General features: G+C 35.1%; 1 protein-coding gene across 1 annotated transcript; it reads left to right on the top strand.

The window, feature by feature from the left end:
- The first annotated feature begins 10,294 nt into the window (after positions 1-10,294).
- On the top strand, positions 10,295-11,212 carry LOC137774108 (olfactory receptor 2M2-like). The gene is given in 3 exon segments (XM_068559222.1): positions 10,295-10,358; positions 10,361-10,962; positions 10,964-11,212. Coding segments are annotated over 3 exon segments (915 nt in total).
- Positions 11,213-14,403: the final 3,191 nt, after the last annotated feature.

Here is a 14,403-nt window from a genome sequence, read left to right as displayed (position 1 = left end):
TCGCACCTTCCAGCCCCAATGGCCTCCCCTTGGCTACTAGTGTGCATCCTTCTCTGTGTCATTTCCACTCAGGTCCTGTAAAGGGCAATCTGCTTCATCTATATTGTGTTACAAACTGACAGTTGTGGTTAGGGTACTCATGTTCTACCATTTAAAAACAATCAGAATCACATCTAGTGGAGAATGCATTATTTCTCTAAAGGACAAATGCTGGGCAAGCAAAAACACCACTGACCAGAATATTTGGTTAACCAGGGCACCCTATTCACTGATTCTGCAAGAAAATAGTTTGAAGTGTGTGCCATGTGCTGACAATGGAGCAATGATAACTGTGTGTGACACCTACAGAAAGAGATTGACAAGTGTTACTTTACTAAACATGTTAAGCCCCCTCCGTTGGCCTCACAGGTGGTCTGTTCTGGTTGCCAGCACTGCTCTGATCCCAAAGACAATGCTCACCTTTGTGTCGTGCGGTCTGCTGTTGCCCAGTAGTGCTGTGGTAAACATGGAGAGCCTGTGGATTGGTGAGCAGCTTTACTTTGATCAAGTTCTGAAGAAGCCGCGGGAGGCTGTGACAGCATTACTTAAGGATGTGGGGTCAGTGGGAATTGGTGGTTTGTGTAGCTGTAATTTTTAAAAACAGTTAAAAGTCTATTTAGGTAAGTTTGAAAAATCAGCTTTCTGTAATATTTTCTGCTTTAGATGACCAAAAATTGTAAAAATCTTAAGGATTTAGTCTTATTAGAAGGGAGTATGAAGGTGTAGAGTCATTTTTAAGGGAGGAAGCCTTGAGAACAAGCTTTCATGATCACTAAGTCTGGGACCAATTAAGGAAAAATTGAACATATTCAGCTCTTTACCAAAACTGAAATTTAAAAAATGGAAGACGAGAAATCTCAATATCCCAAACAAGGTGATTTGATGTCAACTTTCACAAGGACAGAGAACTAGAAGATGAATTGACAGCTTTCAATACCAAGCGGCTGAAGCCTTCAACATATATCAGAAATAGGAAGAACACCTTCTGATAGTTTAAAAAAACACTGGTTTGGATAGAAAGACCCACTTTCAGAAAAATCTCAATCTGCTTTCATAAGAAGCAGAAGAACAGAAGGAAAAACAAAATGTTTGAAACCCTGTAATACGTATAAAGTCTTACTGATAAGGAATGTCAGATCAGTTCTCTCAAGAGTAACTTAAAGTTGACAGATCTGGCTGCTGTACTTGGAGAAGATAACATGGATGTTGTAAATTGATGGAATTGTCAGAAAAATAAAGAATAAAACAAAAACTAAGTCAGAAAATAGATATTCTTCCGTGTTGTTTTAAAAGAATCATTGAAGAAACTTGTTTATGCTTCTAAATCAAATACTTCTTGAAAAACTCTTAAAGGAGAAAGAAATCAAATGTACTAAATTGGCTGAAAAAGAATACAAAAGAAGCACTTTCAGGTCCTACTATATATATACAAGCTTGGGAAGAATCTATGCAGACAGAATGCTCCATTTGAAAGTGAGTTTCAAAGTCTTCAGGACAAAGTTAGTGGCATTCAAGAAAATGAAATGCAATTCCAGAGAATATTTGATCTAGAAAGAATTCATTGCTTAACATGGAGATGAACATACTCCATGTTGTACGTCTTCTTTGGAAAAACATCTATTCAGGTCCTCTACCCATTTTATAATCAGATTGTTTTTTTTCTATTGAGTTATATGAGTTCTTTATATATTTTAGATATTAACCCCTATTAGAATATGATTTGCAAATATTTTCTCCCATTTGGTAGGTTGCCTTTTCATTTTCTTGATGGTTTCCTTAGCTCTACAGAAGCTTCTTAGTTTGATGTAGTCTCAATTGTTTATTTTTCCCTTTGTTGCCTTTATTTTGGTGTCAAATCCAAAAAATCATTGCTAAGACCAATGTCAAGGAGCTTACCTCCAATGTTTTCTACTAGGAGATTTATGGTTTCTGGTTTTACATTTTAGTCCCTAATCCATTTTGAGTTGATTTTTGTGTATGGTATAAGATAGGGGTCCAGTTTCATTCTTTGCATGTGACTGTCAAATTTTCCCAAAACATTTATTGAAGAGACCATCCTATCTCTACTGTGTATTCTTGGCTCCTTTGTCATAAATTAATTGACCGTATAGGCATGGGTTTATTTCTGGGCTGTCTGTTCTGTTCCATTGATTTGTGTGTCTGTTTTTATGCCAGTGTCATACTGTTTTGATTACTATAGCTTTGTAATATAGTTGAAATCAGGAAGTGTGATGCCTCTAGCTTTGTTTTCTTTCTCAAGAATTGCTTTGGCCATTCATGGTCTTTTGTGATTCCAAACAAATTTTAGGCTTGTTTGTCCTCTTTCTGTGGAAAATGCGATTGAGATTTTGATAGGGATTGCATAATGTAGATCACCTTGGGTAGTATGGCCATTTAAACAATATTAATTGGATTGGGCAGGAAGTTTTAGGGGGAGCCATGCAGAGAGAGAACTAAGAATGTAAAGACTGTTGAGTGAAGCCCCAATATTTGAATCACTAGCGTCATAAGAAAAAAGAGACCAATAGTGAGTAGTGGCATCTATTTTAAGACAATGTATGACCATTATTGTACATTGAAATATTCCTCCAAAATAATAATAATAATAAAGTGGTACAAAAAGGAAAATCCCTCATCAACTCAGTAATCATCTCAGGCTCTATACTGATGAATTAGCATATAATTCTGCTCCTTTTCTCAGCCACAGTAAAGTAAAATGTCTCTGGTAGCAAACTATCCATTGTATGGAAGTTATTTAATGAAGAACAAGCATGTTTTTGGCTTATTAGTAGCTCAATCTAAAAGTGTCAACTGACAAAGAAAATATGAAGGACTAAAAAAGCTTATTGAAAAAGCTTTGCCATGAAATAGAGAACAGTAGACTCCAAGGACCAAGATGGCATTGTTAACTTTGGAAAGAATAGAGCCTGCACAATAGAATCAACTGGGAAGATTTTGAAATTAGCAATGCCTGGCCTCTTCCCAAGAGATGCTGTTTCAGTTGGACTCAGAAGGGTCTGGTCCTAGAAAATATTTTTGAATCTCCTCAAAAGATTCTAATAAGTGTTTACGTTTGAGAACCATTGGGATAGAGGTGTGATAAATTGTTAAGATTTTAAAAGCCAGACATTAGGTGAATATTTCAAGCAGTCTATATTATTAATGATGAAAGAAACAGATCATTCTTTACTACCTGGTATAAAAAATAAAGCTTATACTGGAAACAGGAACAATTAGCTTGGTGACCTAGGGAAAAATTGGAAGATAATTTCACTACTGTAATTAAAGGCAAAGGACTAAATCCCTGTGGACTAAGAAATTTAACAAGGAAAAAAAAGGCGCTAAGAACTTGGGCCCTTTTATTTACTCGGTCAGTGCTATTGTATCCTCTTGGGAAACACCACAAGGTAAGATTGGAAAATGAAGTTTAAATTACAAAATTTCTAGCACCTTCCTGGTTTCAATGAGGCAGAAATGGATGAAAACCTATACTATTTTAGCAATAAATATATTTTCTTCTTAATTTGAGATACATTAATTCACCCCATATTTAAAACTTGAGTAATATTAGTGTTGACTAGATCTTGGAGTTTTTAAAAGGATACTATGTGAATGTAAGACATTATTATGATTTGGTTGTTCCATCAATACAATGTACACTACCTTAAATTCATTCAGAGAATTTCTTCATGGATCTCATTTATAAGCTCAAGACAGTTTGTTTTCCCCTAAGAAGCACATGTCCAAATGTGTGTAAAGCACAGTTCTGTTTGATTAAGATAGTATCTTAAAAAGGTAAGCCATTACTTTACTTTCTAGTGGCCTATACTCTAGTTTAGAGAATAAGTCATTACATAAAATAATAGGTGAAAGTAAAGATGCAAATCAATGTATGTGTTATGGATTGAACTGTGTTTCCTTAAAATGTATATGTTGAAGTCCTAAACCCCAGTACCTCAGAATGTGACCTTCTTCAGAGATACAGTCTTTACAAAGGTAATAAAATTAAAAAGAGATCACTAGGGCTGGCATTAATCCAAATGACTGGTGTGCTTATAAAAAGAGGAAATTTGGAGACAGACATGAACACGGCAAGAATGCTATGTGAAGATGAAGGAAGAGATCAAGGTTATGTTTCCACAAGCCAGGGAATATCAGAGATTGCCAGCAACCACTAGAAGTTAGGTGAGAGGCATGGAACTGATTCTTCCTTGTAGCCCTCAGAAGGAACCAATCTTGCTGACACATTGATCTGACACTTCTAGCCTCCAGAATTGTGAGACAATAAGTTCCTATTGTTTAGTCTACCTGATTTTTAGTACCTTGTTATGGCAGTCTAACAAACTAATACAATATGATTAAATACCAAAAGTGTGATGATAATAATAATGATTAAGATTGTTGAAGCTTATCTTTTCTGAGTTCATATTTTGGATTAAGCTTTATGCTGTGTAATTTATAAAAGTTATCTTTTGTAATCTTTGCAACAATCCTGAGAGATAGATATTAGTCTCGTTATAGAACTTAAAAAAAAAATAGAGGAAGCCTGATAGTATCACTGTTGGCAGTAGAGCAGTGATTCAAACCCAGATATGTCTGATCTCAAAACTGATGTCCCTGTGCAGCACTCTGCAACAGTTTTGGTAAAGAGCAGTCGAAGAGGCCACATGACTGAATTTAGTGAGTGGGGAGCATATTATCTATTAAAATGAAGTAGAGTTCATGGGATAATGAAGTTGTTCTAGAGCTGGAATGAAGTCATGAACTGAAAATGTTAGGGTGGCTTGGAGAACAAAACTTATTCTTCATGAGGGAAGTAATCTGAGCCAAGACCTTACGTCAGAAAATGTGGTGGAGTGTTTGGGATGAAAAGTAGGGTTTGTGTTGGAAAAAAATGAGGAGAAACTTCATGAGATGGTGGAAGTAACCTCTTGTGCAATATCCTGAACCCCCCCAAGAAATAGTTGCCATTTGCTTCTCTGACAGTTTGGAACTGGGGAGGCTTTTGAGGAGGAAAGTAACATAACTCAATGGTACTAAAAAAAAAAAAAAATTGAATATTTGAGAATATTGAATTGAATTGAGACTATTGTATCCACGGGATGGGAAGTAAAGGATTTACTCTACTGGAAATTTAACAGCGTTACTGGGAGAGGCAGAGGAAATTTTCAGAAGTAGCCCGTGTTTCCAATAGGTCCTAGCTTTTCTCTATATGGAATACCATGAGAGAGTCCTCTTCGAAGGCAGGAAGATGGACTACAGCAGTGGTTCTCAAACAGTAGCCAGCATCCAAATCACTGGAGGCTTGTTAAAACATATTTCTGATTCAGTAGGTCTGGGGTGGTGCCTGGGAGTGTGCATTTCCCACAAGCTCCCAGGTGATGTTGATGCTGCTTGTTTGGGGGAATCACACTGTGAGAACCACTGCACTAGATGACCATCTTAGGTCATGCTTGTGTGATATGAAAATTCAACTGACTTCCTGCAGGCTTTTACTGTGTTCTGCAGGAGGATGGTTTTGCTGGCTTATAAGGGAAAATGCAAGTTAGGAGGGACTCTGGCATCCACAGATAAATTGACCTCTTCAGGCATGATATGCCCTGACCATGTTCAAATTTTTATCTGTCCTCTCTATATGGTCTCTTCTCTATTTCTTATTCCTCTCAAGAGTACATTTTTCCTCAAAATTTATACGAATTCAGTCATCTTCCTCAACACAGGTTTTCTTCTTTTCCTCTTTTCTCCAGGTTTCCTTTTACATATATATATGTATATGAATAATCCTCATTTAGTAAGTAGGAATAAATGTAAGCTCAGTTTCATTCTGTATTCAAAAGAATTAATTAGGTATAGCCATATAGTGTTTTATGATGCTGTGTTTGTAATGACCAGTGGCACTAGAGCCCTTAATTTAAGATTGTATAGCATGAAGCATTTTGTGAGCACTTGGATATGGATTTTCTTTTGTGAGAAAAAAGCAAACTACTTCACCAAAGATTGAACTAGCACACTTTAAGATTTTGGGTGTATTACTCTGTAAAGTCCTTTGTATTACTATTTGTATAACTAAAGACAGTCAAAGGTATTTTTGAAAATTACTAAATCACAATTTTTTGGCCACTAATATTATGCATGATATAGCTTTGCAGGTGTGACAATACTGAGATTTTTAAAATCAATTATTTCTTTAAACCTTCTAGCAAATTTAAAAGATCAGTTTTTGATTAGAAATTCTTATCATTGTAAATACTAGGTATTCCCAGGGATAGTGACACACACACAAGCACATACACAAACACAGGTACATTCCCCAAATTAAATCACCCTTGGGAGAGTCTGTTAAACAATGCCCTTGTATGATATTGAAACGAGATGCCAACTGCCTTTTTGCCTTATTTCAATGTTGTCAATATTGTAACTTAACATATATCAAAAACAGTTAGTTTGAGTGAGATACAAGTTTCCTATGGAAAATTAAACTTTACTTAGTAAATCGAGTACATCCTTGAACACTGAATGTTAAGCTGAAGTTTCTAATGGCCACAAATATATATGTGCAGGATGAGCTGGAAACTTAAGGGTCTTCAGAAATAAAGGTTAATTAGCTTGTATAGTAACTATCAACATATAAGGATTAGGGTTGTGGATTATGAATATAAGAACAGATGCATTTGTATGAGTGAGAGAGTTTTAATAACAAATTTGTATGACTGTGTGACTGAGTCATTGGAAATAAGAAAAGGAGTGAAGAATTCAAAGTTGCGATTTATGAATACTGAGATATACAGTTGAAGAATTAAGGAAGACTATGGTTATAAATATTTGGAGAAGACAGAATACAGAAATGGGTAAGGACACTGGCAACAATGTATTGATGTCTCATGGAAGTGAGAACATACACGTGCATATACCTTTGGGTACCTGTACATATACAATAATTATAACAATACAATTTGATAGGTGCTGTTTAGAGGTGTGTTTAGAAAGTAGTGGGAGGGTTTCCAGCTCAATAGTACTGAGGAGTACATGTAGCAGTAAACAAGGACAATGATTATGAAGAGATGATCAGCAAACTAAATATTACAAGGGATAGATGGAAGGATCAAAACACATGGCTATTTGACGAACAAAACAAACCAGAGATTGATGCAGTCGTGAGTTAAACACAAAGGTCCCACGTGAAAAGACATTAGCTGAAGATCTGCTCAAAGAATGCTGTTCCAGTCAGCCCCACCACCATTCTCTCCCACCCTCGCTCCTCATGCAGAGCAGTTGGCAGCCAAGTGCATACCTGGAAGCAAAACAAATGAAACGGGTACTGCCCTGTAGGACAACAATCAAATTGACTCGGGACATTAAGAGTTCTCATAGGGGTTGGCACCCCTACATAAAGCTCTCCTCATTTAGGTATTCAGCAAGTCCCATCTTAAGGGTTAACTCCACTTACAATGCTCACATCTAATTTTCTCATTTTCAGGCTCCACTTAAGTAACCAGCTTTCACAATTCAGCTACCCCACCAAGGTAAAATATCGGGTCTGTAAAAAATCAGTCCTGTCTTTACAAAAGCAGAGGAATTTGTGCTCCTAAAATTATAATTATGGTCTAAAATTATAAAAGTTGCATTGGAGTTAAACAATATTTAAATTGATAGACAATCATAATACAATCTCCCGAAAAGATATTCTAGTAAATGTTGTCAACAGGGACAATACTGGTTATGGAAGGGATGGTGAAGTAACACAGTCAGAGATATTAGGTATTCACATTTCTTATGAATCCAATAAAAATAGAAATAGAGTTTTAATAAAGTTTTACAAATGTAGAAAGAGAGATAATAGAAGAAACAGATATGAAAAATACTATAATTATCAAACTGTATGAAGAAAATGTCAAAAGAGATGAAAGGATGTTGAAAGACAAATTCTTTTTTTAAATTATTGAAATATAGTTGAGGTACAATATTATGTTAGTTTCAGGTTGACTCCATAGTGATTTGACATTTGCATACAGTATGAAATGATCACCATGGTAAGTCTTGTAACTGTCCTGTCCCCATATAAAGTTAATAAATTATTATTAACTACGTTCCTAATAGTAAAGGAATAGATGGCAAATGGCAAGATTTCATTTTTTTAAATGGCTGAGTAATATTCCATTGTGTATATATACCACATCTTTATCCATTTATCTATTGGTAGACATTTCAGTTGCTTCCATCTTTGATATTGCAAATAATGCTGCAATGAATGTTGGGATGCATATACCTTTTTGAATCAGTGTTTTTGTTTTCTTTGGGTAAACATCCAGAAGTGAAATTGCTGGCTCATATGGCAGTGCTGCTTTTAATTTTTTGATGAACCTCCACGCTGCTTTTCATAGTGGCTGTACCAATGTACCATTCCACCTGCACTTGAGTTCCATTTCCCCTACATCTTCACCAACACTTGTTATTTGTTGTAAAATACATAAATTCTTAACTTTCATGTCAGGTATGGTGAATTATAAAATAGAGGAAAAAGCATATTATTATGACTGTAACCAGTGAGTGAAATAATAAATTTTAAAAAAAACTGCCTCTAGGGAACAAGATATGACTGAGGATTTCACATTTACATGGGCATTTTATTTTAATTACAAACATTTTAACATTAAACTTAAGACAGATAATATGGGAGAATAGTAGAAAATACTACAGATAATTGAAATAACCTGATTAATGAAAACCAAGTATTTGAAATTTGTATTCTCACTGATTAAGAAGTCTTTATATTTTTGGCAACACTCTTCCTATGTAAACTTCCCTATTTCTCTAACCATTTATTTAGAAAAATAATTTTGTATAAATATGTGAGAAGTAAAATTCTTGTCAGCTAATGCTATCATAAGTAAAAACGTATACAACTTTGACAGCCCTCCTTAAGAAAAAAAGAATATAAAATGATGAATACAGAACTGCTAGGTTCTTGTAATGGATTTAAGCTTCAATTAAATCAATCCTCCTCTGGGTAGGGATGACAAAACATAAAGAGATTTGAGAATAAGGACATTTTAAAATGTGCTAACTCTTTGCCTGAAAAATTTCTTGGAATGGGGCCATACTGTAGAAGCCAGAGACATTTAGACCAGGGCCAGTGAAAGCTGGCTTCAACAGCATTCTGGAGTAAAGGCATGAAACCTGTCCAATCTTTAAGCACGGTTAGGTTGAGGCAGTGGTGGGTAGCATGACAGAACACCTTTCCTTTAATGACAAAATAAATCATGTCATGAGGTTGGCTGGGTTCCTCTTCCTTGATGTTTCAACAACATAAAAGCTGTCTCTTCAGTTTCTTTTAGTCTAACCTTTTGTAGCATAATTCCATATTTTCCCTAACCACAACAAGCTGGTCTTAGCTCACTCTTACACTGATAGAGATATACCAAGACATTTATTTATTTTCCCATATTAGATGCTGATTTAGGGAATTCAGCAGAACCACAGGGTATGGAATTTGGGTACTTTCCTATACCTTCTTAAAGTTTCTTCATTTTGGTGAATATGAAAAGAAATCCCCAGATAGTGCCTTTCTCCTACTGAAACATAAATGATAATTTTGGTTTTCTACTTCCTCATCTATAATTAAATCTATTCATGATGTATAAATTGCTTGCAATCATTCACCAATTATTCTGCACTGGAAGTTCATCATTAATATACTTTTATAACTAGTAGTCGGGTTTGATCTCTAAGTTGGGTGTGCAAATATGTAAATGTATATGTCAATATTTCTTGGAAATAGCAGATTATTTGTTATTTTACTTTACTATGTAGGCAATGACATTCAAAATGTTCTAATCCTCTGTTATAGAATTCACTACATACTGACATATGATAAATTTATGGATATAATCCTGTCTAATAACAGCTTATATGTTTCTTGAGAAGTCAGATGCCCTGTCCAGATGCTGTGGTTTGCACTGATATCTTGTTCAATAATCACAACTTAATTAAAAAGTTATCTCTACTATGTAAAGGAAATAAAATGAAGCACGTAGAAATAACTTGTCAGAGGACATGCACGTTGGTAGTGGTGGAGCTTGAGTGTGATTAACGCCACCTGACTGCAAAGTCTCTGCTCATCCTTTTCCAGTCCTGACCGTATCGTGTATGTTGGTTTACCAGGGTACCACACATAGAGTGGACAGTGAATAAGTAACTGTCCCAGATATTTAACATTTATAACTTCTTGTGGTTCTAGATAAAGAAAATATTCATCATGGAATGGGTGAATCAGACATTTAGCTCTGACTTCACCTTGATGGGAATTTTTAGTCACACGCCACTCATATCTTTCTGTTCTCTCTGGTCCTGGGCCTCTTCACAGTGGCGCTCTTGGCAAACACTGTCATGGTTCTCCTCATCTACCTGGACACCCGGCTCCACACCCCCATGTACTTCCTCCTCAGCCAGCGCTCCCTCATGGACCTCATGCTCATCTGCACCACTGTACCCAAGATGGCCTGCAACTACCTCTCTGGCAGGAAGTCCATTTCTGTAGCAGGATGTGAAGCCCAGATATTCTTCTATGTGTTCCTATTTGGCGCTGAGGGCTTCTTGTTTGCTGTCATGGCCTATGACCACTATGTTGCCATCTGCTACCCTCTTCAGTACCCTAATCTCATGAACTGGAAAGTCTGTGGACTCATGGTTGCCTCCTCATGGATCCTTGGTGTCTCTGATGGGATTGTTGATGTAGTTGCTACTTTGTCCTTCTCCTGTTGCAGCCCCCGAGAAATATCCCTGTTCTTCTGTGATGTCCCGGCACTCCTACGTCTCTCATGCACAGATACCACATTTGAAACACCTATTTTTAGCTGTTGTGTATTAACGCTCCTCTTCCCTTTGTCACTCATCATTATCTCCTATACACGTGTAATTATAACGTGTGGGCCGCATGAGTTCTGGGGATGGTCGGCACAAGGCTTTCACCACCTGTACTTCACGCCTTATTGTTGTGGGGATATATTATGAAGCAGCTACGTTCATGTATATGAGGCCCACTTCTAAGCATTCCCCAACCCAGGACAGGATGGTGTCAACCTTCTACACCATTCTCACTCCCATGCTGAATCCCCTTATATATAGCCTCTGGAACAAAGATGTGGCCAAAGGTACTAAGGAAGGGGAAATCTAGAGAATAAATTGAATAATGGTTTACAAGGACTTCTTTTCTCTCATAACTACTCTCTCTCTTGCACATTCATTTATGAAAAACAAACACATGATTTAGCAACAAATATACAGACCATTTTCCTAAGTTATTTACAGCCATCAGAGTTGATGGACTCTGGGTACACATTCAGTTAATTGGTATATTTTGCATTCACTGTATATTCATCTTGGTTTTAAGCATAAATCAATTAAAGTTCTTGAAAACTGAAAAATTATGTTAATAAACAGATACACTTCTGTTTATCGAACTAAATAGTAAATAAACTGCATTATATGCTTTTCCTTATTTTTAAAACCAAGTGTCTTGTTGAAGTGCTTATATTATGACTTATGTAATAAGTTAAATACCACACTTGTCTAATTCATTTTGTTATTAGTTCATTTTAAATAAATAGTCTAACCAGCAAGTAAGTCATGGATATTTTTTATTTACCAAAAAGCTTGTCCTATAACGAATGTTACTTATTTTGCCAGAGGAAAAAAATTTTTTTTCTTTATTCCCTCTCTCTCTCGCTCTCTTGCTTAGTTTTTGACTTCACTGATGCACTGAGCATTTCTGTAATTGAAGATTATGTTATGGTGGAACCACTTATATTCCAGAGTTTTGGCAGTTACTACAGTAGCATTATCCTATATTCTATTTAGTTTTTATTGAGGTATAACAATTTGCAATATTAGTTTCATGTGTACAATATAGTGAAAGTGATTCAAAATCTTTGTATATTATATTCCATTTATAGTTATTATAAAATATTGGCTGTATTCCCTGTGCTGTACAATATATCCTTCTGGCTTATCTATTTTATACATAGTAGTTTGTACTGTTAAGCCCCTACCCTTATCTTGCCCCTCCCCACTGGTAAGCACTACCAGTTTGTTCTCTATATCTGTGAGTCTGTTTCTTTTTTGTTATATTCACTAGTTTGTTTAATTTTTTAGATTCCACATAGAACTGATTGCATATAGTGTTTGTCTTTCTCTCTAACTTATTTCACTAAGTGTAATATCCTTCAGGTCCCTCCATGTTGTTGGAAATGGCCAAATTTCATTCTTTTTTATGGCTGACTAGTATTCCATTGTGTGTGTGTGTATATGTGTGTGTGTGTGTGTGTGTATATATATATATATATATATAAATATATATACATATATATATATACCACATTTTCTTTATTCATTTGTCTGCTGATGGACACTTAGGTTGCTTCCATATCTTAGCTATTGTGAATAATGCTGCTGTGAACATTGGGGTGCATATACCTTTTCGAATTAGTGTTTTCATTTTCTTCAGATATATATCCAGAAGTGGAATTTCTGGATCATGTGGTAGTTCTTTTTTTTTTTTTTTTTTTTTTATAGCAGCAGAAGTTTATTTCTCACAGTTCTGGAGGCTGGGAAGTCAAAGGTCAAGGCATGGGCAGATTTGGTGTCTGGTGAGAGCTCTTTTCATGTGGTAGTTCTATTTTTAGGTTTTTGAGGAACCGCCATACTGCATTGTAATTGGCTGCACCAATTTACATTCCCACCAACAGCGTATAGGATTTCCTTTTCTCCACAGCTCTATATAACTGACTGTTGTCTTAGTAGTGAGGTTGAACATCTTTTATAAGTTCATTACCCACTTGTGTATCTATTTCAGCGCACTGTCTTTTATATGTGTGGCATCTTTATATGGTGTATCAGAATGCTATTTACTTTCATGTACAGTATTATGCTCAAATCCAACAACAAAACTGACTTTCTGGAGATTTTTAATCTTGAAATCATACAACCTGCAAATGATGTCAATTTTATGTCATTCTTTTAAATTATTTTAATTTTTAATTTTAATTTTTTATCTCTTTGAATCACCAGGATTTCTAGGACAATGTATGAATAGTAGTGGTAATAGTGAGTGTCTTTGCTTATTCCTGATTTTAATTAGAATATTTAAAATGTTTCACAATTAATTTTGAGGTTTTCAGTAAGATCTTCCTGGATGCCCCTCATAAGATTAAGAGGTATTTTTTTTATTGGATTGCTAAAGGTTTCTATCATTATAGAGTGTTAAATTTAGTTGAACTTTTTTTTGCAAGTATTGTGATGATTGTGTTTTTTTCCATTGAATTTGATAATACAGGCTAATGTATTTATTGGTATTCTCCTCTTTATGAGATAAACCCATTCAATTATGACATTGGAAATATGTGGATATTACTACAGTGAATTTGCTAGTTAATTTATTTAGGATTTTAAAAATTATATATAATATAAAGTTCTATACTTTTGTTTCTATGATATATTTGTCCAACTTTGATATCTTGATTATTTTAGACTATGCAGATTATTTCAAGCTGAAAACAATCAAGGCCCGAAAGATTCAGGAAGGAACTTTGACCTTAAGTGCATGTGTAAGATAATGGTATCTGTATTCTATTAATCATTTGCCTCTGGAACAATTGTAAAGTAATACATTTATCTGTTAGTTTTTCCATGACTTTCTTTCAAGACATTTACATTTTTGCCTTCCTCTGATTTGGGATCAATATTTGTACCCCGACTTCCTCCATCAAAATATAGTCCATCCCAACTGACTTCGCTCCTCTTGTAACAAAAACTGACAATTGATTGATTAGATACTGACAGCCCTCCTGGCATGTTCTATTTCTCTATCATTTACTTATTTGTTTTGTCAACAAAAACATATTTAACACTTTCAAGGTTAAGGAACGGTAATTCTACATTCAAGCATTCCACAGTAAGAGGAGACCATAATTCTTAGTATTAAAGAAGATATTGGGTATTGTGCTTTGTTCTATTATGTATGTATTTTGTTCCAATAAAAAATGCTCATTTTTCATGAAAGTCCTCAAGTTGTAATTCAAATAATACAAAATTGACATCATTAAGGAATATATTTAGCTAGGTTTGCCTTATTGCTTCTCTTTGATTAAATTTTGAGCTTTTATAAAACTTTGCATATTGTTCAATTTTACCACAATTATTAATTACTCCTAACTTTAAATGAGAATAGCACCTATTTTACACAAAGTCTTCAAGAAAATAAAAAAGGAGAGATCACTTTCTAACCCATTTTAGGAGGTTAATATTACCCTATTCCCAAGAGTACACAAACACAGTAAAAAAAGAAAATTCACACCCACATGAACAAAC

Source organism: Eschrichtius robustus, chromosome 12 (genome assembly GCF_028021215.1).
Source record: "Eschrichtius robustus isolate mEscRob2 chromosome 12, mEscRob2.pri, whole genome shotgun sequence".
Taxonomy (NCBI): Eukaryota; Metazoa; Chordata; class Mammalia; order Artiodactyla; family Eschrichtiidae; genus Eschrichtius; species Eschrichtius robustus.
This window is presented reverse-complemented; position numbering and strand designations above follow the sequence as displayed.